The 24460-nt window shown below is 47.9% G+C and overlaps 1 protein-coding gene across 1 annotated transcript in view; it reads right to left on the bottom strand.

Moving 5' to 3' along the window:
- Nucleotides 1–7216: 7216 nt before the first annotated feature.
- LOC119433702 (rho GTPase-activating protein 100F-like) overlaps nt 7217–24460 on the bottom strand; it is a 63757-nt gene continuing 46513 nt past the window's right edge. The window contains exons 11-15 of the mRNA XM_037700954.2: nt 23769–24089; nt 20409–20574; nt 19410–19570; nt 17386–17584; nt 7217–14886 (exon numbers count right to left, since the gene is read on the bottom strand). Of these exons, the coding sequence (XP_037556882.1) occupies nt 13934–14886; nt 17386–17584; nt 19410–19570; nt 20409–20574; nt 23769–24089 (1800 nt within the window). The 3' untranslated portion in view covers nt 7217–13933. The remainder of the gene's footprint in view (nt 14887–17385; nt 17585–19409; nt 19571–20408; nt 20575–23768; nt 24090–24460) is intronic.

Genomic DNA, 24460 nt, shown 5'->3' with positions numbered 1-24460 from the left:
CATCCGTCGAAGAGCTCGGTTACCTGGGCACCGAGTCAGAAAACACTTGGCTGTCCGACAGATGTGCGGACAGTACTGTCGGTTCTTGCTCGGCAAAAAAAAAAAAAAACAAATTAGAAGAAATGTGGACAAGAACTTGATGCATTGATTGCAGCTGCTTGCAACCAATAAAGGACCAGCGAATGTTGCTTCGTCGATGAGTTCTTTTATATATATCTGAGAGCCAGCTGTGCTGTAAGTAGATTTCAAAATAAAAAAATTCATATGTAGCTGTTACCGTCGCTGATACTCGCATGTAAGGAGAGCGCGCGTCCTAATTAAGGCGGCGCTCAATGGTGCCAAAGATGTTTCTATTAGCGCACCACTGACTTGTGTCCATATAGCCACCACAACAAAAAAAAGGGATAAACTAAAATTTACCTTGTAATATTGTCACGTGGTAGTGGAAGTCAATAACACAGTAGCAAAACTGTGAATGACTAAACCAACTTTTTATTGAGCGAACTTGTGCCCACAAAACAAGGCCGGTATTTTGTAGCGATGACTTTAAAGTAATAATGCCTTTTCGCGCTTATCGCGCTTTGTCAGTGGTCAGAGCGACGGTACGCTCGCGTTATCAACGGGATCAGCCGGCCGTGAGCGGTGGATGATAAGACTATTCTAAAATAAGTCATAAGGCATCGCTAGAAAATCGCGGCCCAAGTGAGACTCGAAGCACAACGAAGGTTCCAGAGTAGTCGCTGGTGCCCGCGTGTCTTCCAGAAAATACGACACAATTCGCGGCGCGCATGCAATCAGATTACACAAGGCTCGCTGATAACAGACAGCTGATAGAACCGTCGACAACGTTCGAGAAACTTCCGATACCTGCAGGCGCGCCCTGCGCTGAGCGATAACATTTGTTAGACGGTGAAACGCGGTCACAAGACAAATATAAGGAAGTGCACGTGTCAATATAGCAAAGTTGTTCATTTATAAGGTTACACCTAATTAAACCAGTCAAGTCGGCGCGTTGCAACATACTCTGCTTACCTTCTGTTCAATATTCGCGTGTCCACGCGCAGGCAACTGCGCATATATTCAGTTCGTCTAGTGCTCATCGGTTATCACCTACTGACGAGCGCCGCGAGTCACTTTGTATGCGAGACAACAACCAAGCCAAGTAAACACTACATCTTCAGCTTATATACGTGCTACATGGACATATAAAATATAAATCACGGTAGCCCCTACAGAATCTCAACGGTCATTGAATCTCGGTGGCGAATATTAAAGCGTGCATATATGTACATAAATTAACAAGTTACATTCGCAGGAGTGAAGTTGTAGAATACATGAAGAGAAATATATACGCTGCAAATAGCAAGCAAGCGGATGCATCAATGTGAGGGAAAACTATTCAATGAGTAATCTTTTTACTGTTCATTCGGCAACTTAATATTTAATTTGCTCTAATCTCTCGGCCCTCTAGTTCATTTGGTTTACCTATGACTAAAGGCTGCATGCCAGAACGAATCAGTACCATTATAATGTTTAATAATGTTACATTATGATGAACAGTTCGACAAACGTAATGGCTGCTAGTGCAAACAACGGTACGTTCCGCTTCATGGCAGGTTCATATGACACATAGTGTACTTATCAAAATAAGAAACAAATTCGAGAATTCCAAATGATTCCTATAATAATTGCTGAAACAGAAATACCCGGCTGGACTACATGCAGCTTTTCTGGCGCTTAATGAAATATGCCCGTGCAAAACGAACATGCATGCTCAGAACAGTGACTGTAGTTTTGAGCTGTCCCTCCAAAAACTAATTTATTTCCACTTAGAAGAGACTACAATGTCTTTCTTTCTCATACTCCAAGATTAATACATTATTTACCACACTTTCAGTAGAATGCAGATGGATGGGGTGCGATGGTAAGGTTACTTATCAGCTACTTAAGCATAATACGATATCTTACGTGAGCGCATAAGGTTAGATCAAGTTCACGTTCCACTAAATTATTAGGATTATCTGTTGGTTGTCCATTAAAGGAAGACCAGGAAATGGATAATCTGGCCTTTTGTGCAGATCATGTAGTATACAGTTTGTCCGAGACGACGACAAAAATGAAACAGTGATGAAATAGGGAACACTTATTACGCACGAAAAGCGCATGTGTGCGATGTAAAAATGCGAATTTGCGCAAAAAGCTGCCTATTCAACCAGCTGATTAACAGTGAATGACGGCATGTACACTGCATAAAGCCGAAGCATCTAAAGGCACTTTACGCTTTCAAATAGCCCGGAAAATAACGCCTGCTGCCAAACTGTTCATAAAAGAGCTCAGAAAAGAAAAAAGAATATTCGAAATAATGTCGCCCCCAATGTATTCAGTTTGAAACGTTTAAAGAATCGTTCCCCGCAAGACTACTTATTGCTGTCTCTCTCTCTCTCTCTCTCTCTCTCTTTTTTTTTTTTTTTTTGGCTAAGTTGCGCAGTAGCGAGTGACTGAGCGTATCGCGAGTTCCCTGCTCCGAATGCTTTTGCGGTTCTTTGCTTTTGGATTGGTTGCCAAGAGCCTCAGAAATACTGCAATCTTTGCCTTACGAAAACGGCATCACGCGCACTGCTGATCACAGGCCGCAAACACGGCCTGTGATCCGCGTGCGCCATTATTTACTGAATTATACGTCTCTTGTTGAAAATTCGTCACGATAGCACAGTTTCGAGGTATATGTGTCAGTCAACCGCGTCACGAGAGTTTCACTACACGGACAGCAAATCGTTCATGGCGACCCGCTCGAGCGCCACAAAACGAGATCTTCCTGCAATACACTGCTTAACACACACAATCGGCTTAGTGGATGCACAATATCTGGGTACAGCACCGTGTATCGTCTTTCTTTACGGACGTCAACTGTGAGCGTAAAATCAAGAAGCGTAACCTATCGCTTGCCGTAAAAACATTCCATATGGTATAGCAAGAAGTGTGCCTTTCGACACATGTAAACGACAAATCGACACTGTGCCCAAGTCGCCTACACTACATGCAGCAGGTTCGCGCGACCAAATGCACTTACCTAATCATGATCTATTGACGGAAGACATGTTTGCTGAGGCTTACCGCCCGGCGTAGTTGACTTGTGATGTCGCAAAGAAGAGACGAATGCACCGACCCCAACGTATATGCACACACCACTGCAACAAGCGTTGACGTTTGACCGGTTTGGCGTGCCTGGCGCAGTCGTTGATAATTCAAACTGACGCGGACAGATGGTGCGCCGCCGTTGCGGTCATTGCGCATGCGCAGTGGCTCCGGGCGACGAGAGCGTTCGCGCTCCGGCAAGTCCGCGAGCCCCTCCTTTTTCTTTCTCGTTTTTCTTTCTTTTTTTTTCTTTTTCCTTTTTTTTCTCTCTCTCTCTGCGATGCGCGCGACGCGGGTTGCTTCCCCCTTCCATTTCTCAAAGCTTTTTTTTTTTTCCATGAAGGAAAGAATGCGTTGGCACGCTTAAAGTCCCTATATAAGAAAAGTACCGCCATCCTTTGACAAATGCCGCTTCGCTCTCTCCTGTGTTATCCTGTATCTCCTATTGGACGATGATAGCGCGCGCTTTTCACTTCTTTATATTTTCTTTTTTTCCGCCTCAGAGCCATGTTGAAAGTCCTCTGCGCAGCCGCAGTCGCCGGCGGCGGCGGCGGCGCGCGCCCGGCCTGAAAGCTTCAACGTGGACCACCGTCGATTTGGCTTTCGCAAGCAAAAAGTAAAGAAAAAGCAAGCGCTTAAGGAGAGGAGGCGGCGGAGGAAAGAGTAGATGGCGGTACTTTTCTTATATAGGGATTTTAGGCACGCTGTGCTCTCGGCTGGAGCGCCCACTTGGATGATTGCACTGTTTGTAAAAGCCGTTAGGAGGCACGTCAGGCGCTTGCATTGTCGCAAACGACGATGAGTCATACTGTGCACTTGTAGCATAAATATCTTCCAGCGTACCGCCAAATGAGTCACCTGCACACATATTAGTCCGCATTTGTTTTTTCCGGTGATATGTCAAAGCAATCAATACAGTAATGACGTACGCATATGCTCGGCCACACACACTGACACAGACATACCTGCGAAGTGGTCGGCGGGCTTAGAGGATTTAGCAGATATTTTAAATGAACAAGAACCATTGATGAGTTTATAGTGCAGGAAATCAGTCTATACGAAAAACCACCCGATGGCAGTAATGCAGCAAAGATGTGAGGACAGCGTGAAAAGTATCTTAGAATGAGACGGCACATAACCTAACGTGCCCACCACATGGGCGACATCAATCCGTCGCTGACTCACAAATTCTGCATTGTAAGCTACAGACATTACGAGTATCTGTGCTGTTAGCTTGATGCCTGTTTGGCATCCGCTTGTCGCTGAAGTTGGCATTCATTACATCTATTTTCACGATTGGATCGTCGTTTCGTTTTCTTTATTTTACTGTCGCAGAAGTCATGCTATGGCAACTGTGAAGACTGTCTTGGGATTGCCGAGAGCTACTACGCAGGTCATGTAATGGGGTCAACAAATGCGGAGGTATACACTATGTCTATATTAATGTCTATAAAAAGGCTTCAGAGCAATCTCAGCAGTATACAGCCCCAGTGGCTTATATCTAACCAAACTCTGCAATTTTCCATCGATACCTCCGCTTGATTACAGCGTCCCCGGGTTGGGCCGAGATTAACGAGTTTTGTATATAGTCAATCTATACAGCAAGTGAACCTGAAACAATAAGACTTTTACAGTATCCGCTATTTTTGTAGTTCATATCACATCTTACCACAATCGCTATACGCGCTGTTCGCTCAAGTTAACATGACCTTTGGGGACGTCCCACCCTAGGCTTCATCAGGGGTGTTATACGAAACCATAGAGAATAATTCCAATTGCATAAAGGTATATATTCCGCCTTCGTGCGGTTCGCAAGTGAAAATCATCGTCGGGGATGCATCCCAGACTAGGGTGCACAAGAGGTTAGATTGCCCCGCCTCCCCTGGCCCACGCTTGCTTATATAGGAGGAGCCGCTCTGCACGCCAATAGCGATGACGTCACATAGTCAGTGCCAGCAGCGCACAAATAGACTATAGGCTAGCTCACGTCGGCTGGGTGCGAAGTTGCGTTGCATAGTTCTAACAATACACATAAGATGATGCCCAAAGTAACACTATTTTATTCCCCTTCAGAACGCGAAGTATAAGTACAGTGCTCAGCGATTGGAAACGCGATACTCGGACAACATGGCGGCCGGCACCTTTTCTGCGCCACCGGTGGGCGCTGGTGACACTGAGATGATGCATTTTTGTGTAACATGATAGCGAGAATCTTTTTTGATGCATCGTAATTGCATTCGGCCCCCTCAGCGATCACCGCTGGCCCGAAAAGCGTCGACCGCCAAGCTGTCTGCGTATCGCGTTTCAATCGCTCAGCACTGTGCGAATGTCCGCAAAGGACAAACAATAAATAGAAAATACGTGAAACGCAGATGCTTCTTTGCCACTTACCGGTTTTATCAGCATGTTGTCTCGTGCATTTGGCACATGCATCGGCATTCCTACAGTGCGGAGTGATATTGGAATTCTGTTGCCGTAAAACAAGACAAAGCCAGTAAGCGGCACCGAATGTAAAGAACCATGCATGTTCCACATCTTCAATACTTTTTCTTACCACAGAAAGCGTTTTTCTCTATGTCTTCCGCAGACTTCCGGATGCAACGGGAATTACGTCATCACCTGACAAAGCGGCACCGTGCCCCCTTCAGGCCGAACGGGTAGCCGTTTGTAGCCCGTTTGCCCCCTTCACGTGAAGTGAATGGTGCTGTAGACTTGCTACGCTTTATCAAACTTCGGCAGCGAAGTTCGGGCGTTATCTCAGCCGTCTTCTTGAGATTTGTTTGCGATAACGAGGGAGGTCTACGGCCACACACAGGCATCTGGCGATGTCACTGCAGCTTAACGCTGGTGGCATCTGTCACAGCTACGGCAAATAATAATAATAATAATAATAATAATAATAATAATAATAATAATAATAATAATAATAATAATAATAATAATAATAATAATAATACGGCGAAACACCTAGCAGAGAGAGATGGCGCCACCGTTCCGTTGCAAAGAAATCGCCATCTTTTGAGCCGACATGTACTTGCCATTGCCTTGGATCGGCGTTTCTTCAGGTAGAATAAGCCATCAATAAGACCGGTATTTTGGCCAGTTGGTTGAAATGCACATTTGAGTGGCAGCGCGGAATACGCACTCAACACAGAAAAGCTAACACAGGTAAGGCTGCCGGCCATCACCATTTTTGCCTCTAGTTCGAAAGTGCCTATAGAGCGGCCAGTCGCGCGGTGATGTTGCGCGTATTCGCGGGCTTCTTTCAGGCTCGGAAAAAAAATTCTATGTAGCATGTACTGAGCAACAGAAAGCTGTATGGGAAGTTTTAAGCGAAGCTTTATAGGCTCAAAACTGTCGGCGGTGGTCGTGGTGTCACGCTGAAAAGTGGGCCGATCCTGGTGATAGTGCACAAACGGTCCAAGCTCAATGGTACATACCCCTGTCGGCTCGGAGTCCTGCAACGCGCCCTTGAACTACCCTTCTCACACGTGGGACCCAAAGAGACAAAATCACCAGCCCTTCCCTGTCGAGAAAAGGGGGGGGGGGGGGGGGTAAACGAAGCTTGTCGTCCGATTCCAGTGTGGGAGCTTCGGAAGCCCAGGCGAAACCTCAGCGCAGAGCTGCCGACCCCGAGTTGTGGGAGCGCCATGTTGCCGCCAAACGTCAGCGAAGAGCCGCCGACCCTGAATTTAGGGCAAACGAAGCGGAACGCCTGCGACAGTGTCGCCTTGCCACAAGCTTCGCTCACCCCCATTTTTCTCGTCGAGGGACGGGCACTGAATTTTTCCTGCTGCTCTACAATTTTCTCATTGACACCTTTACTCTAATTATAATAATTGATAAGTTTATTCATTATTAAGACTAATTACATAATTAGGCAGAATGCAAAAAAATATCTCAGTATCTCTAAGCGACGACAAACAACATTACCTTGGTTCTCTCCAGCTACGTGGCATTTGCATATTTATTCTAAAGTTTGGCCCAATAAGTGAAACACCCTGTATATGTATCGATACTCTGCAACCATTCACAATAATAACAATAATGCACACACACACACACACACACACACCCGGTGGTCATTTTCAAACTCATTTATTATTCCTTGCGATCAGTCAAACAGGTATACACTTCACGCTAATGATTAGGAATGTTGCGGAGAGGACCAGATTGGAGATTTGTTATTGTCTTTCACCGGCCGCCCCCTTCGACGCCTTCCGCGTGGTGAACTCACGCGACGCTATGTCGGTGTTTACACTCGTCAACAACATTCGCTCGAGGAATGTGAATAAATTACATAACACGATTCAGCCTTGCGGCCCACACTCGCCGTCATTGCACATGAAATACATTGCCTCGGACTGAAAACAGCATGAAAGCGCCCGTCCAACGCCTCTTTTATTTTTTTTTCAAAGGCGCTCAACGGCACAGCGGCGAGAATACAAAAATTCACACTGCCACAATAAAAAAGGGGTCTTTATATATATATATTATATATATATAATATTTATATATTATCTCTAACAACTTTCCTTGGGGGGGAGGGCAAGAGGGAAATAGGTAGGAGCGTATGGGAAACAGAGTCACCTAACAAAACATATACGAGCGAACGTAGTGAGAAAACATCACCGAACATCCAGTGCAGCAAGTCGAAAACGTCTTGTCTAGTGCGTCAAAAATACACGTTCGCTACTCACACAAGCCGCGCGCAGAACTTTCGCGTTTTTTTTTTTTGGTTTGTTTATTTTTTTACTCAAGTGACACAACGACCCCAAACTCATTCACACCACGAGAAAAAGAAATGTTAAAAAAGATAGATAGAGAGACAGACAGACAGAGAGCAAACAATTAAAAAAAACGTGTGAAAAAAGACTTTCGCTCAACCAACCACCTCCCACGAAACGCACGCAAAAAATGCGACGTGGATACGTATAAAACATTCCCCTCCCCGGTATTTTTTATTATTATTTTTTTAATTCTGTAACAGTTCTATTCGCGAACGTAAGTAATTTGACAAAAAGACACTGCCGGAGAACGCAATTTATACAACTATCGCGGAAATAAAAGCCTAGTTTCGCAACAGCTAACGCCACTAGATCAACGCTTTACTTCGCGTACAACGAAAAGTGGGGGATATATTTCGATTTCGAAGAAGCCTTCGTGCGAAGTGTCCTCGTCAGTCGTAGAGACAGAACCTTGCACAAGTAGAAGGCCGTCGTGCTCAATGCAGATTGACGAACGCTGAATTACGTTCAAGTTTAAATGACGAGCGCGGCCGAAATTGTCGAAATTGGTGCTTGAATCTGCAAAGATCGGCAAAAAAACGTATCGCGTGTGCAATGTGCGTGGCACCTGGAAAGCGCCCGCACCACGCTACGTCAGAGGTGTTGGTTTCGCCGCAGCAATAGTATTTATGGGGGAAAGCCAACTTTAAGCATTGGTTAAAAAAAAAAATGTGCGTGCCCGAGCATGGCTTTGCGTGATTGTGCGTATGTGTGTGAGAGAGAGAGAGAGAGAGAGACGTAGGAAATAGTTGTGAGTGACTGTCAATGATGCGCGCGCGTTTTCGTGCGTGCGTATGTTTTTATGTGTGTGCTGTGTTTGTGTATCAGCGACGCGTCGAAAGGTTGTTGACGGGTGGTAACTCGCAGCAGTCGTGGACCGAAGCAAAATCGTGTCGCCTGAAGTGTAGCGCATGAGTAGGTCTGCAGTGATCGGTGAACATAGTAACCAACGGGGTACGCACAATTCTATTTAAACAGATAGCAGGCGCGTTGGCGCCAGGAGTGAGTTCGAACAAGAGTGTCACGTGTTTATCAACCATTTATAAGTACATATAGTCCATCTTCACACGACGACCGTTTGCCTGTGCAAGGCCCAATCATACAGTTTCCCACCACATAGTGCAGAACGAGTTTGAAACGGCCTATGGTAGATTTTTCTTCACTACTGGGGAACAGCGCGTTAGGAAAGTCGGGAATCGGAGGAGAGGGCCTTACATCAAACGTGCACTATCCTTACACACGCGGTGCACATGGTCAATAAACATCGTTTCTCGAGCCTTTTCACGCCTGGCTCAGAGAGTGACGTTGCCACAGTGCGAGCTCACAAGGCAACGATCGAACTGTATTGGGCGAAATCGAATGCCAGATAGTATTGCAGCCCCGCTCGTGGCCCGGCGGTCGGTTAGTACCGCCGCTCGGAGAAAAAATAAACAATGATTGACGGGTGGAAAAGCGTACGCTACCGTGGAGACGGATTAGGAACACTATAGCATCAGAGCAAAAAAAAAAAAAAAAAAAAAAACAGGAAGGGGGCGTGCAAGCTATGCGCGATTGAAAGTGTCGGAGTAACCATCAGAGCTGGTAGTAAGGTAAGAGAGGTATGGCTTGTGGTTTTCTGCGCCATCGTATATGTATATTTAATGAGTGCCTCTCTCATTGCTGCTTCTTCGACCCTGCAAGTTGAGGCGGTCTGTCATTTTAATAGAGGAGTACTCACACACGTTATTCGAACTTGTAAAAGCGCTGTACCATACGCTTTTCGCGTGTCAAAGGATTACATTTGGCAAGTGTGAATCCTTGGAAAACATAAGATATTTTTTTTATTTCACGCTTAAGTTGGTCTTGAAATGGCGGAGCTCACTTCGCGGACATTATTGTGGCGTCATGACACAGAGCAAAATTTCTTGACTTTGTGTAGCAATAAAGCTAGGTTATGAATGACGTTGCTCGCAGGAAAACAAAGCACTGCGCACGTTTTCTTTTCTTTTTTTTCTTTTTTTTACTGTTGCTGAGCTTGTGCATGGCAGCCGCAACGCCTGCACGGGCAGAGCGAGCCGGTGTATCATGACGTCATAACGCGTCCGCTTCCTGGGTACCGAAACCAAAAGTGCATCGTAAAAGCAAGTAATGCGGTGAATTATTTAGGGCGCTTTGACATATGACCGTACGTTCTGTAGGGTTTTGAGATTCTCCGCCTTCACTTAACGCGAAGAAAATAAAAACAAGTAAAAAAAAATCCTCGCTCATGTTCTGTGGCTGTCGTTACTTATTTATCGAGCAAGGAATTTACCGGTCGATGAACTCAAGAATCATGCGCCAAAAGTAAAGGACGAAGCTACTCGCTTTTCTCACACGCTGAACAGTGATGAGTGTTCCCCGCATGTGCCCATGGCCTTCCAGAATACGGACGCTGTGACATTGCGCTGCCCGATCTCGGAGGCTAAGACATGTTCCCAGACTTTAGTAAACTCACCTAGGGGGAAATATGGTGCTAGTGCGTTTGAGAGTTTCAGCCGTGGCGCTTCGATCAGCACGGTTGTCATGGGAAGTACAAGCACTGAATCGCTTTGGTCGATGGCAGAACGCACAAAGCCACCACAGTCGCGCAGACACCCTTTCAGCAGCGAAATCATCGGAATACGTTGGCAACTGCTTTAAGGCGCACTTTCTGAACAAAAGATGGTGCTACAGACAGCCGGCATGCTTTGAAGTGCTCCCAAGTTACGAACATACCGTTTTTCTCTGGAAACGGCGTTCTTCTGCTCACGCAGTGTGTCGCTAGCGATGGCAGCGCCACCAGGTCGGTATGGTACCTCTTTGTGAGAGTGCATAATATCGCAATGGATACAAAATGTCTGTAAACCTCGTGCGAAGAACACTAAACGACCAGAATATGAAAAGCGAAATAAATCGTAGATACAAGACTGAAGAATCGTATCCGAAGTACAACGCGCGAGTGAAAAAAAAAATGCCTTACTGAAGCCCATGTTTCCCATAATTCCCACGGTGCTCGAGCGACTGCAGCGCCAGTTTTTTTTTTTTTTTTTACCCCTAAGTGAGTTCGTACGCAACTGCGTGCGTGTGTACCAATTACGAAAGACTGTATAGCGGCCTTCACGAAACTTAAACCAGCGTCTGAAACTGTGGAAAACATCTAAGCTACGTTCGGTGCTACGGCATGTCTTTCCGTTGAAGAATAAACAACTCTCGCAAGAGCATACCCTTTCCAATTGATGAGTCTACCCTCTGCTTAGAGCAAGGAGACAGTTTGAACAGTTGTTTTTTCTTCTGCTTAACACGTTGAACGAAGTTGTTGTTCGACAGACGCAAGGAACCAACCGCTCTGCAAAAGCGAATGCAAATACGGCAATGCAGAAGTCCGGGCTGCCGGTCGTCTGGCCGTGGTCTAAGTGTTACGTCACGGCATTGCATACAGCGCAGCGATTTCACAGAGTCGAGGGCAGTGCCTCACACTTCAGCAATATACAGTAGAGAGGCTATTGTTGATCGAAGAGACCGTACACATAGACGAGAAACAAGGGTGATTGAACGTGCTACAGTGCATCGTACGACAGACTCATTCACAAGATAAAATGTCACAACCGTTGTACGCACTTGAAATAAACGAAGAGAAAAAAAAAACGAAGGGAACATCCGCAAACATGGCGCCACTCACATGTGTTCTATACAGAAATCGTCCTCCGGACGTGGCCCGAAAACATTCGTTCAAAACGGCAATCAACCATCGGGATCTACCAACGAAACCCGGCGCAGCTCACACGCCATTCGAAATGAAGGTACAAACGTTTCCGCACTTTGAGACTGAAATAGGCGAGGCGCGACGTCGGTGGCTGCATCGCTGACGCAGCAAGAGCCACTGCACCGTACTATTGCCGGCAGCGAGGTTCCATCTCGCGTTCCTTTTACGTCCACTTCTGTCACGCAGCAGAAGTGCATGGTCAGTACGGTACAGTGTCCGTCGTACACATAAGGCTCTCCGGTCTGCTGATCATCCGCGACTCCTTCAAGAAGAAACAAGAAAAAAAAAAAGCGAACACAAACGTGGCCCGGCGTCTCGCGTGAAATGAAGCTCGTGTTACGTAACGTCTCCGCCCGTGTCATCACGGTCCGGCACAACGCGCAGCTTATCTGGTCGCTTCGGATGCGTAAAACTACAGCGTACGCGTGAAGTAGTCGTTGGTTCTAATCAGCGCACTGTCTGGGTATGGGTAGGCCGGACACAGACTTAACCCCAGTGATGCGGTTCTTTTATCGTTGTAGCGGTGTTTCGTAAAGCATGGCGCTGAGAACGACTGTCACAGCGACACAAAATGAGGCGGGTGAAGTTAAAGGGAGTCTAAAGCGAAAGTATAGGCTTAGCTTTATTAGTAAAACGCGGTTCTACAATACAAAAGAAAAACGCTCTTCCTGTGAGACAAGGCTTGATAAGCCGGAAAAGACGCAACACGAAAGACGGGTGGAACTTATATATTCAAATAAGTTCACAGATAATTGACAGAATTTCTGTGGATCATATGTATATTTGGAGAACCCGAACGAAACTTTCCTACTAAGCTGCTGGCTAGTTCTTGATTTCTTTCTTCTTTTTTTATACTTTGTATTTCGAACCCCGTGTTTTACAGCTTGCGGAGCTGATGGGATGCGGTGAAGCATTCGTATATCGACGCAAAGCATACTACAGTCTCAGTAAAGACGTGTTGCAGCGCCTGCGATTTTTGGCTAGCCCGCGGAAAAGGGATCAGTAATATTTATTGAGGCGCACCTCATCTTTAAAATGGATCGATGCATCTCGCACTACACATGAGACTGTGGCTGCTTCGAAGAAAAACGTTCTAACCACAAGGGGGTGTTAGGGTGCCAGTGATACCGAGATTGAAGCTTCCAAAAAAACCAGCACGGGAACATTGCCGCCGTCTTTTTTTTTCTCCCCTATTTCTTCTCTTTGCCCCGTCTCTTTAGTACGCTTGTAATAATGCAGTTCTGCAAGGAGCCAGGAAAGAAAGTGAACACGTGAGGCAGTGCCGTCTGCCTTTCCTTCTGTTGTCGAAAGTCTCGTGCAGGGTGTAAAGTCACCTGCTAAAAACGAAACCATACATCCGTAAGGCTGCAGTGAAAACACGGCTTCCCATTCTGATTGCGAGGCTGAAAAAAGAAACGTTATCTTCCCTGATGTCTCACAAAAAGCGGTAAACGTTGGAGAAACAAATGTCGCGCCTAACCATAGCGCGCTGCAGAGCATGCTAGTCAATAGAGAACTTTAGATCAGGGGACGCAAGCCGCTTGCGTCCCCTGATCTAAAAAAACTCTCTAATATTGCGGATCAGGCCGTGCCACGGGGATGTCTCATACGAGTCCAGCGAATAGCGTAGCGGCGATACCCGCGGTTGCGTCATTGCCACGTCATCACCATCCGGTATTGCGAACTCGTCTCAGGCCGCCGCCAGACCTAACGAATTGCAAACGACCGGCAGGCATCGTCAGTCGCGTGCCCGGACCGACATGCTTCCACTTCCTCACGACAGGTGGCGCTAGGCGTATGGCGCGACTAAGGTAGGGACCTTACTCGCGACGCCCTCTGGTGCTGAGAGGGAAATCTTTTATACTTTCGCCAGTGCGGCCTTTTTTTTTTTTTAGACACCATGGCCCGTAGTGCGCTTCCTGTGCGCGTAGACTCTCATCGAGGTCAAAGAGAACAAAACAAACCGCTCTAATGCGGAAATCAGAACAGGACAGCTCGTCCCGTGGGAGGAGGAAACGATGCACGAGTCGACGAGATGCCACAACGACGACCAGGAGAGCGCGAAACAGGATTACAGAGAGGGCGTGACACAGCTCTAACGCCATCCCTGCTCGCACGGGGAATCGCACCGCGACTGCTGTCGGTCCGTTCCCGGTGTGTCACGCGGTCCGCACACGACGGCTGGAGCGCGAGACGCGGATGAAACAAAGAACGTAGGTGAAGGGAATAAAACCGAAACAATGGCACGGGATCAACAGGCAGATTCTGGCAGTGATGATCTCTGGCTAGGCCACGGCTTGCTGTCAGCCGCCGACGACGCGTCGCCGGGCCTCGACTCCGAGCCCTGCGCTGCGACGGAGGAGATCGACGAACCCAAACCTCCGTTCGCTCCCGCTCCGTTCGCCCCGGCGCCGCCACCGCCGTTCACTCCGACGATCCCGGAGGCATTTCCGATGCCGTTGGCTCCGCCGAAGCCCGTGGCTCTCGCCGACGGGTTGGCACCGCCCGTGACGTCACAAACCCTGTCCCTCGTCGAATTGAGGAGGTGCCCGCTCGCTCCTCTCTCGAGCGTGCTGCTGGCGTCAGCCAAGATGGAGCGCTCCCGAGGCTCGGGCCGCTCCCTGTGCTCAGACCGCTCCCTGTGCTCAGACCGCTCCCTGTGCTCGGACCGCTCGCGGTGCTCGGACCGCTCGCGGTGCTCGGACCGCTCTCGGGGCTCGGGCCGCTCTCTGGTCATCGTGGACGATGCGGTGGTGGTGATGGACGTCGAATCGCGAGGCGGCGACGACGAAGAAGATGGAGCGGTGACGGTGGTCGTCAGCTTGTCGGACGCGCCCAGCGATGACAGGCCCGGCACTGTGGTTATGGGCACCGAGATTCCGATCCCGCCGGAGCTTGAGTACGTGTTGCTCAATGCCGAGCTCGTGTAGCTGCCGCCGCCGCCGCCACCGCCCCCGAGCTCGCTCGTGCGGCTGCTGTAGTTGCCGGAGCCCGCAGTATGCACGCCGCTGGTGTAGATGCCAGCCGTGGAGTAGAGGCCACTGGAAGCGCCGCCCAGCGATCCGCCCATGTGCGACGACGACGACGAGCTGGTCAGGTAGGTGCTGCCCCCAAGCGACGAGCCTCCGCCCAGGCCGCTGCCCGCGGCGATGCTGGCGCCCAGGGAGGGGCGCAGGTCGCTGCCGCTGGCGGCCACGAACGCGGCTGCGAGGGTAAGGGGAAAATTACATTGCGCGCCATTCGTCAGCTCTAAAACACGTCGCTTAAAAGATAAACGCAAATAGCAATAATAATGTTACCAACGTATCCGGTTGCGGAGAGGAATCGCCTGTGTAGTATATCGCGCTTTAGCGTCCCTTTCTCTACTCTGTAGACCCCATCCTAAAATCAAGACTGCCACATCAGCTTCCCCGTCGTCTTGGGGGAAAGCTACCTTCATTCACGGAAAGCTACCTGTGACACCCCGGACTGACCATAAAACCGTATGCGTTAGAAAGCGTAGGATACATTTTGTTCGAATGTCCAGGGTACGGAGACGAAAGATCCTGCTATTTCGGCCGAATGGGATCTATTTCTCCAAGAACCACCGCATTTAGCAACAATAATAAGTCCTACATACCTTCCTCTACAAAGGAACAGCAAATTTTACAATTTTCGGTTATATTCCTTGAAGACATCGGCTTAATTGACAATCTATCATGTTTCCAGGAACATCATCACATTTGTCTCACCTGTACTAACCATGGTCATGTTTATTTTTGTTTGTTTTTTGTTTCCTGCCTTTCTGGTCCTATATATAGGACCTTTCTGTCCCCGATCCTCTTTCCTATGCACAGATACCATGTAGGCGCCTAGACATACTTTGACAGAATTTTCCGCATTTCAACAGAGAGCTTACTTTCTCTCTCTGTCCCAACGTATCATTTCACTAGAATGGCTTCTCATTTTGTCATTACTACATAATGTTTTCACCCATTATTCCTTCTTGTCAAAGAAGGTGGCAATAAGGCAGTGTAACAGCTCACTTTTGTGACGAACATCCGTGTCAAGCTGCCAGAAACAACGCCAATTTTGTCAATTTATCACCCGGACAACGGCTAAAAACAAAACGCTGAAAGTCCAGTGCTTCCAGCGAATATGAACCATGCACGGGCGTACCCGCGTGCATCGGCGCATGTTTGTGTGACTGTGACTTGTCTGTGACTGTGACTTGTCTGTGGCTGTGAAGCCTCTGTGACTGTGTCTTGTCTGTGACTGTGACTTGTCTGTGACTGTAACTTGTCTGTGACTGTGTCTTGTCTGTGACTTGTCTGTGACTGTGAAGTCTCTGTGACTGTGTCTTGTCTGTGACTGTGACTTGTCTGTGACTGTGAAGTCTCTGTGACTGTGTCTTGTCTGTGACTGTGACTTGTCTGTGACTGTGTCTTGTCTGTGACTGTGACTTGTCTGTGACTGTGAAGTCTCTGTGACTGTGTCTTGTCTGTGACTGTGAAGTCTCTGTGACTGTGTCCTGTCTGTGACTGTGACTTGTCTGTGACTGTGAAGTCTCTGTGACTGTGTTTTGTCTGTGACTGTGACTTGTCTGTGACTGTGAAGTCTCTGTGACTGTGTCTTGTCTGTGACTGTGACTTGTCTGTGACTGTGAAGTCTCTGTGACTGTGTCTTGTCTGTGACTGTGACTTGTCTGTGACTGTGAAGTCTCTGTGACTGTGTCTTGTCTGTGACTGTGACTTGTCTGTGACTGTGACTTGTCTGTGACTGTGAAGTCTCTGTGAATGACGCTGACGGCGCCGGCACAGCAGCGACGTGCCTCGGGTAGCTATAAAAAGCTCCCTTCGCCAAGAAACTTCACCCTTAGCCTTCGCTTTTCGTTACGGGCGGCTTGTTGAGCTGACCGCTGTTTACGCAGCAACGCATTTAAACGCTTTGGTTTTCGTTACATCGCCTCGTCTCTGCCGAGGCCCTCTTCGCTGATAGACATGGACAACCTCCAAGACTCTAGACCAGCGCTGCCCGTGGAACTCTAAGGCCTCATTACTGCAGGAGTAATTAAAAAGAAATTCAGCATTTAATCCAATTTTGCGGTTATCTATTGCGCGGCGGACCACTGTGCCACACACACACACACACACACACACACACACACACACACACACACACACACACACACACACACACACACACACACACACACACACACACACACACACACACACACACACACACACACACACACACGTACGCACGCACGCACGCACGCACGCGCGCGCACACACACACAAACACACATGCATACACACGCACGCAAACCGAAAGAACAGGATCTCCATTCACAAAATCCTCTTACGCAAGAACTGTTCATAAGAGCCAATGCCAGCCAGTCATAATGTCAGGCACATTATTAGGGTATCCTAAAGGAGTTAAAAAGGAAATTTCGAAATCGTTTCTTGCTCCACAACGGCTCACATACATGCAAGGAAATACCTTCAGCGCACATTGACGTACGGACGTTGATGTTCTGGCGCAAAATTTAAAGAAATGGGAATTTGTCCCTAATTTTGTTTACCAGCAATGAACACATTACCGCGAAATTAACGAAAATACAGTTTTCCAGGAACATTTTATCAATCAAAACTGATCTTCAGTGTGTCTCCTCACTGTGTACCTTGAACGCCCTGTATCGTGGCATATACATATACTGACCCCTGTTGAGCGGCCAGATGTCGAGCAGGTAGGCGAAGACCTCGATGGGGCGACGCAGGTCGGAGACGGGGAACCCCGTCTCGGCGTGGCACACGCACACGGGGCCGAAGCACTCGGCCAGGGCGCGTGACGTCATCTTGTTGCGATCGCTCCGGCTGCTCACCAGCTTCAGGTGGTCCAGCAGGAACAGGGCGGTGCACTGCGAGCAGGAAATGAATGGGCCAGAGCACACGTGACCACCGGTTGTGCTGGCCAAAGGAGAGGAAGCGACATGTTTGCTACAGCCACGTGGCAATGACGGCGCATGATGTTGTACGAGGCACTGTCCGCTACAGCAAGGTTGACGTTTGGACTAGTTTGCACAGATCCACGGTGAAATGCATATCCTTGTGATGAATAAGGACAAGCGAGAATAGACACCACTGTTCACTACGCCGATAGGAAAAGAACGAGCGTTCATGAATTCGACGGCCAGCAACAAACGAAAACCACAAGACTCGCAACGAAGTGCGGCTGTCGTTGTCGTGACAACGAGACCGAGGGAGCGCAGACGGGAATTCGCAGTTTCCGTTGTATTGCAGCGTGTTAAAAAATTATATTCTGGGGTAGTACGTGGCAAAACCACGATTTGATTATGAGGCACGCCGTAGTTGGGGACTCCGGATTAATTCTGACCACCAAGGGATCTTTCACGATGGCCCCAATGGACGGAACACGGGCGTCTATGACGCCCGTGTTGCGCCTATGACGTCATAGGCGCTCCGAGTTGCGCCTATGACGCAGAATCGCCACGCCTGTGACATCGTTCTCGCTAGCGGGGAGAGTTTATTCATTCGGCGCCTCCTGGAAGGTGAAGAAATTTTTCAGTTGTCTTTCGCAACTGGCGTCGGTGTAATAGCTTTGCAGACACTGCTTGATCTACGCCCCCCGCGCTTGTCTGATTGCAATGCGTCAGACCGCGCTGTGCGTTCTCTTGCGAAAGCGTACACGTTCAATACCCTCTTCTTCCTCTCGGTTATTAAAAATGTTCTTGCTGAATTTTCTTTTCTACGAAAATAAATATCTGATGATGATGGCTGTGACAGAAGGCACAAGAAATTACCTGAAGTGCAGTCAAACGCAAAAGTTTCCGGAGCGTGGGGATTTGCTAAAACGTTGAATATTCGAGCATTTGTGACCGTAACCAAGTAAATCTTACATTCCGTGTGTTGTTCGCGTTTACGTGTACAAGGTGAAAATCTGAAAACTAAATTGCGTGCGCACGCTGCGAAAATGTCGAGCTTTGTCTCGGGTCTCACAGTCCGTAAGCGTTTTCGGTTGACTGTACAGCTCTCTAATATTTCGATAATCTCACGATAATCTGGCTCATCGGCCATTATGGGGTAACGTGGTCGGGACCTCGTCAAGCTGTTCAAGCTTTTAGTCCCGTACTCCTCCTATCCACAGGAAATAAAAGTTGATTGATTGATTGATTGATTGATTGATCGCCTTGTCACGAAGCGCGGAGTACAGGCGCATGCGCGCAGAGCGTCCTGGTGTCCGAGCGTCGTCTGCTAGGCTATTCCTATCAATCTAGCATAGCCCGTGCTGTTTATCTACACACCTTACCGGAATGGTCTAGCACGTGATGCTATACTTGGACAAGAGCTTGTCGCTACTTTCGACAAGAGCATCTTTCTCCCGCTTGCCCGACCCAAAATGTTCCCAGAGAGAAATGTGGGCACTTCTGGGTAGGGAATATTTCTTCTAAATGTGCATTTGTCTAGGTACTACAGAGGACGACGCGCTTTGCTTCGTAGGAGTTATAGCGGCCGATACAGACTATGTAATGGCGAAACGTCAGTTTTTTTTTCTTACATGCGCCCCTCGTCCCGGCCCTGACCGCAGCGTCGGTCGACGTTTCCGTTAGAAAAGGTCTTTGGCAGCTGTACCTTTCGCAGGCATCGCTGTAGATAGTGGCTGCACCTTGCCAGGCGGGACTGTTTTATTCACTGCAGTTAAAAGAAGGCTAGTGGAAGACTCACCCGGTTGACCTTGGGCAGGCAGTCGAGTATGCTGAACATGAGCTTGGCGTTGCCCTCGGGGTCGTCTGGCAGGCAAACGCTCAGCCCGTCTACGAGCATGTCGAACAGGCCCTTGGTGAACAAAGGCTCGGGAAGCTCGCGAAGGTAGTCCTTCAAAAGACCTGTGCCGGAGCGGGTTGAAGGTGAGGAAAGGTGGGGTAAAGAAACAAAGCATTCTCTGTTGAAACGTTGTATAGGATGTTTGAATAGGCAGAAATTAAAATGATGTAGTAAGCGGCACTATATGGACCTACTGATTTGCCTTCAGGTGGGAGATACTCGTAAGCGCTACACGTAGTTCCGGCACCACCGATTCCATGATAACCGATGTTTATTTAGTGGGCACAAGGTACAAAAAAAAAAACTGTGGCATAGAAAATAAACATGTAAAAAAGCAATGCTATTCAAGGTACAAATAAAACATGACATCCTGGGACATTCAAGAATTCTGCTACGGGAAATGACCGGATGTTGCCAAGTATGCAAATTGATAATTCGCTACAATCAGTCAAAGAATGAAAGAGATATGTTTGTGACAAATCAGTTCTGCGGAAGCCCCCAAGGTGAAGACAGGTTCATGAAGGGGAGAATTGCAATCTACCCGATTGTAGCACACAGCCGCAAAGCAAACCCGTACAGGTGTCTCGCAGAACAAAAGCTTCACAGCTGACGAACAATTCGTCCAGGTCTGGGGACCCAAACCGGGACAAACGCATACGTGGGGCAGTCGCTCTGCCATCTCAGCTATCCGGGAGGCTACCGGTGGCAGAGCGAGACCGATTCGATTGACAACTCGAAGCACAGGAACAAGAACATGAAGAATCAGCGCTGCAGAAACCCGCTAGGAAAAGGAAGGCCCACGTGAGGGAGATTTGTAATGCTTCCGTTCGTGGCACAAAACTACAAAAGAAACGTTAGCAGTTGAAGAAAAATTCGAAAGTTGACAAAAGGTTTACTGACTGGTGACGACATTGATGTCGGGCACGTGCTCCGCGGAGAGGTCCACTTTCCAGTGGGGTCCGCTGGCTGAGCAGCTACGCTCGATGGCTTCGCGAAGCATTCGCTTGCGCACGGCGGACCCGCACAGACGGTAGATGCCCACGATGTCCAGGCCGCGATTCTCCACCTGCCGTCGACAGGGACAAGCACTCACGTCAGCTAACTCAAGCTTCACATTAAGGAAGTACTGACACATATATTTTATATGCATATATGAACTATACGAAAGCAAACCCAGGGGCGCGATTTTTATTAGTCAGATCATAAGAAGCCAACATACAATGACGAGAAAGGCAGCTTAGGTGAAATTAACTGTAGTTTTTAATTGAAGTAAAGAAATGACAAATAAATGACAATGAAAGGGGATTAAAAAACAACTGGCCGCCTGCGGGATGCGAACCCACGGCTTTTCATTACGCATGGGATGCTCTCACCCATTCAGCAAACGTGGCGCCGTTTTCCCCTTCAGTTGCATGGGTACTTATGTATGCATACTAGATCTAACCCCAAGAGCCAGCGCACTCACTAACGGCAATGGCCATGGATGCAGGACATCTTATCTATACAGGCGTCACGTAGTAGGTGAACTTTTTGGGTGAAGGCAGCTGGTCGGTAAATCCACACATGCTACCTGAAGGCATCAATGCCGCCGGATTAGGGACCCCCGGGTTTTATCATCCCCTTTCAAGAACTACAGTTAATTTCACCTATTCTGTCCTTCGCGTCACTGTGTATGAGCTTCTTATGATTTGACTAATAAAAATCGGGCCCTTCGGTTTTCTTTCTTGTCGTTCATTACATAGCGAGGGTCTCGAATATCACAGCTTTGATTGATGCCTTCAGGTAGCATGAGTGGATTTACGGACCAGTTGCTTTCACCCAAAAAGCTCACGTACTACGTGAACGCCTGCGTTAGACATGATGTTCTACATCTACGGCCATGGACCTGAGTGGTGGCGCTGGCTGACAACCCAGAGTTAGGTCTAGTACACATACATAAATACACATACATAGGTATCATTTTTTAAACCTTTTCATTCTTGGTCGGCGTTTTTCTGTTTTCCTTTTCATAAATACCCAAGAAAGTGAACGGGAAAACGGCGCCGCAGTAGCGCAATTGGTAAGAGCATCGCACGCGTAATGCGAAGACGTGGGTTCGTATCCCTTCTGCGGCCAGTTGATTTTTAATTCATTTCATTAATGTGTAATTTCTGTACTTCTATTAAGAACTACAGTTAATTACCTATATGCTGTCCTTCGCGTCATTGTATGTTGGCTTATTATAATTTGTCTGTAGTATGTAGGGTTTTTCAGCGAACAGTGTCAAAAATTTTTAAAGGCTCCCTCTGGCACATAGCACAATTCTAGTTCTTCTTTCTTCTTTCTGGGGTTTTACGTGCCAAAACCAGTTATGATCATGAGGCACGCCGTAGTGGAGGGTTCCGTATTAATTTTGGCCACCCAGGGTTCTTTAACGTGCACTAATCAGAACATCTAATCACTAATCAGAACGTGCATCATAATCGGAACTGGTTTTGGCACGTAAAACCCCAGAAAGAAGAAGAACGTGCACTACAGCGCAAGCACACTGGCGTTTTTGCATTTCGCCTCCATCGAAATATGGCCGCCGCGGCAGGGATTCGATCCCGCGATCTCGTGCTCAACAGCCCAACGCAATTCTAGTTCATGAGCTGGTCTACTCGAAGAGGCGGACATTACTTATACAAAAAATAGAAATGCATATTCGAATAATTAACAAAAATTCCATCCGTCTCGTATTTTTTGTATAAAAGGTTGTTGAAAACTGCAAAGAAAAACGATACTATCAAGTTTACAAATCTATAACACGGGAATTAAATAATGATGTAATATTCTGTAAAGTGCATTTAATAATACATCCAAAGCGGGCAAAAATTATATATTATAGACCCGTCTGAAATATATAACTAATTTTGGAATAGGAACCAATCCCCGTAAGTACTAAATTATTATACCAAATTTGTCTGTTTGGAAGTTCTACCGGATGCAGATGACAGAACTGCGATATCTGTTTATCGTCAAGAGTTACGGATTCGCAAACATCGTTCTTGTATTTTTTTAAACTTACAAATGTGTCGCCATATCTGTAAGAATATCCAGGCAATAAGTCAGAATTCCGCTATTTACCTTTCTCTAACGCAATACATTTCATTAAATTCGATCCAAGCGCTATTTCAGAAAATAATATCTGTATTTTACATGTATTTTAGTAGGAGGCACCGGATATGGTGCCGAGCTAAAGCGTCCTCTTCACGGTGCAGGCGTAATTAGCGCCAATATATTCCAAAATTAACCACATGGCACAATACTACTGTAAAGGGTGCACCACCGTGGGTATGCATATGTTGAGGCAAAGCCGCCTTACGGCCTACTTTTCGAAAATGGGGCGAGTGCGCTTGGACGAAGCAGGCCCCGCGCGAGGCAATGTTCTCTGTAAGGCGGCTTCGCCGGTGTCCACAAATAAGATAATTAGTGGGAGAGTAAGTAAAATAACTGGTGCGGGCGTAATTAGCGCCAACATATTCGAAAATTAACCGCATGGCGATATACTACTGTAAAGGGTGCACCGCCGTGGGTACAGGCATGTTGAGGCAAAGCCGCATTACAGCCTACTTTTCGGAAATGGGGCGAGTTCGTTTGGACTAAGCAGACCCCGCGCGAGACGATGTTCTCTGTAAGGCAGCTTCGCCGGTGCCCACAAAAAGCGAGAATTAGTGGAAGAGTAGGTAAAATAACCGGCAGGGGCGTAATTAGCGCCAATGTAGTCGAAAATTAACCACACTGCACCATAGACTACACTGTTTCCGGGATCGGCCCACCTGACCTCTCGGTCAAATAAAAGAAAAAAAAGTTGCGATGCTAAAAGAAGACAAAGTCAACGTTATCGCGCGTGAAATTGGAAATGTATGTATAATGGACATAAAAAAGACAAAACAGGGAAATCATCGAATCATTTGAACCACCATGTACGTCAAACTTGTCTAGAGTCGACACTTGGTTTTGTGGCTGTGGTCGCTTACTATTATTTCGGTCGGCTTGCATTCAAGGAAAGTTTTTTTCTCATTTTCAGACCTTTCTAACATAGGGGGTGGGGGTTCGGCTTAGAATTGGGCAGGCCTAAATTCGAGCAAATACGGTATGGTACAGTATATTATTTAGGGCGCTTTATAGCTTGCAAGGATTCTTTGTGGTAGAGTGCCGACAGTGTCCGGGCGGACAAGTAATAGAACGTCACGTCGTCAGCGTACGCAGTGCAGGAAACTTGCGGCCGTCGGTACATACCTGCTGCACGCAGCGGTGCACGATGAGCGGCACGGTGCCCTTCTCCCGCGCGACGAGCGCGTCGAGCGGCGCGCCGAACACGCCGCCGCCGCTGTAGTTGGGCGTCCGCTGGAACGTGTGTCGCGGATCGCGGTAGCGCATCTTCAGGTAGAGCGCCCCGCGCGGTTCCAGGCGCAGGGCGAGGCTGTGCGCGGGCGCCTCGCGCAGCGCCGACAGCAGGTGCACGGTGCCCTTGTAGCAGAGCTTGTGGCGGGACTGCGGGTCCCAGCTGTAGAGCAGAAACGACACCGTCGTGTTGTCCACCAGGTCCAGCTCGAACACCTAGTGAGGGGGAAAAAGCAGCATTGTTGCAGAAACTAGCGAAGATGGTCGTCAAAGAGAGAGAGAGAGAGAGAGATGAAAGGAAGGCAGGGATGTTAGCCAGTCAAGAGTCCGGTTGCCTACCCTACGCTGGGACAAAGGGGATAGAAAGAAGGGAGAGAGATGGGGTGGTAGAGAGACGCGCACGGGCGAAGTAAGCGAACAGCTCATGTTTCCCACAGAAATCAATCGGTCGCGCTAGCGATACTTCCGAAGTACACTGCTGGCATCGATAACGACGAAGGCGGCACTAATTGTCGCCAACATGTTTTGGTAGATGGCATGACAGCGTGAAGACTGCGGCAAGTGTGACGACGGTGGAGATGACGACG

The sequence above is a fragment of the Dermacentor silvarum genome, chromosome 11, assembly GCF_013339745.2.
Source record: "Dermacentor silvarum isolate Dsil-2018 chromosome 11, BIME_Dsil_1.4, whole genome shotgun sequence".
Classification (NCBI taxonomy): domain Eukaryota; kingdom Metazoa; phylum Arthropoda; class Arachnida; order Ixodida; family Ixodidae; genus Dermacentor; species Dermacentor silvarum.
Note: the sequence above shows the minus strand (reverse complement) of the source record. Positions and strands in the feature narration are given on the sequence as shown.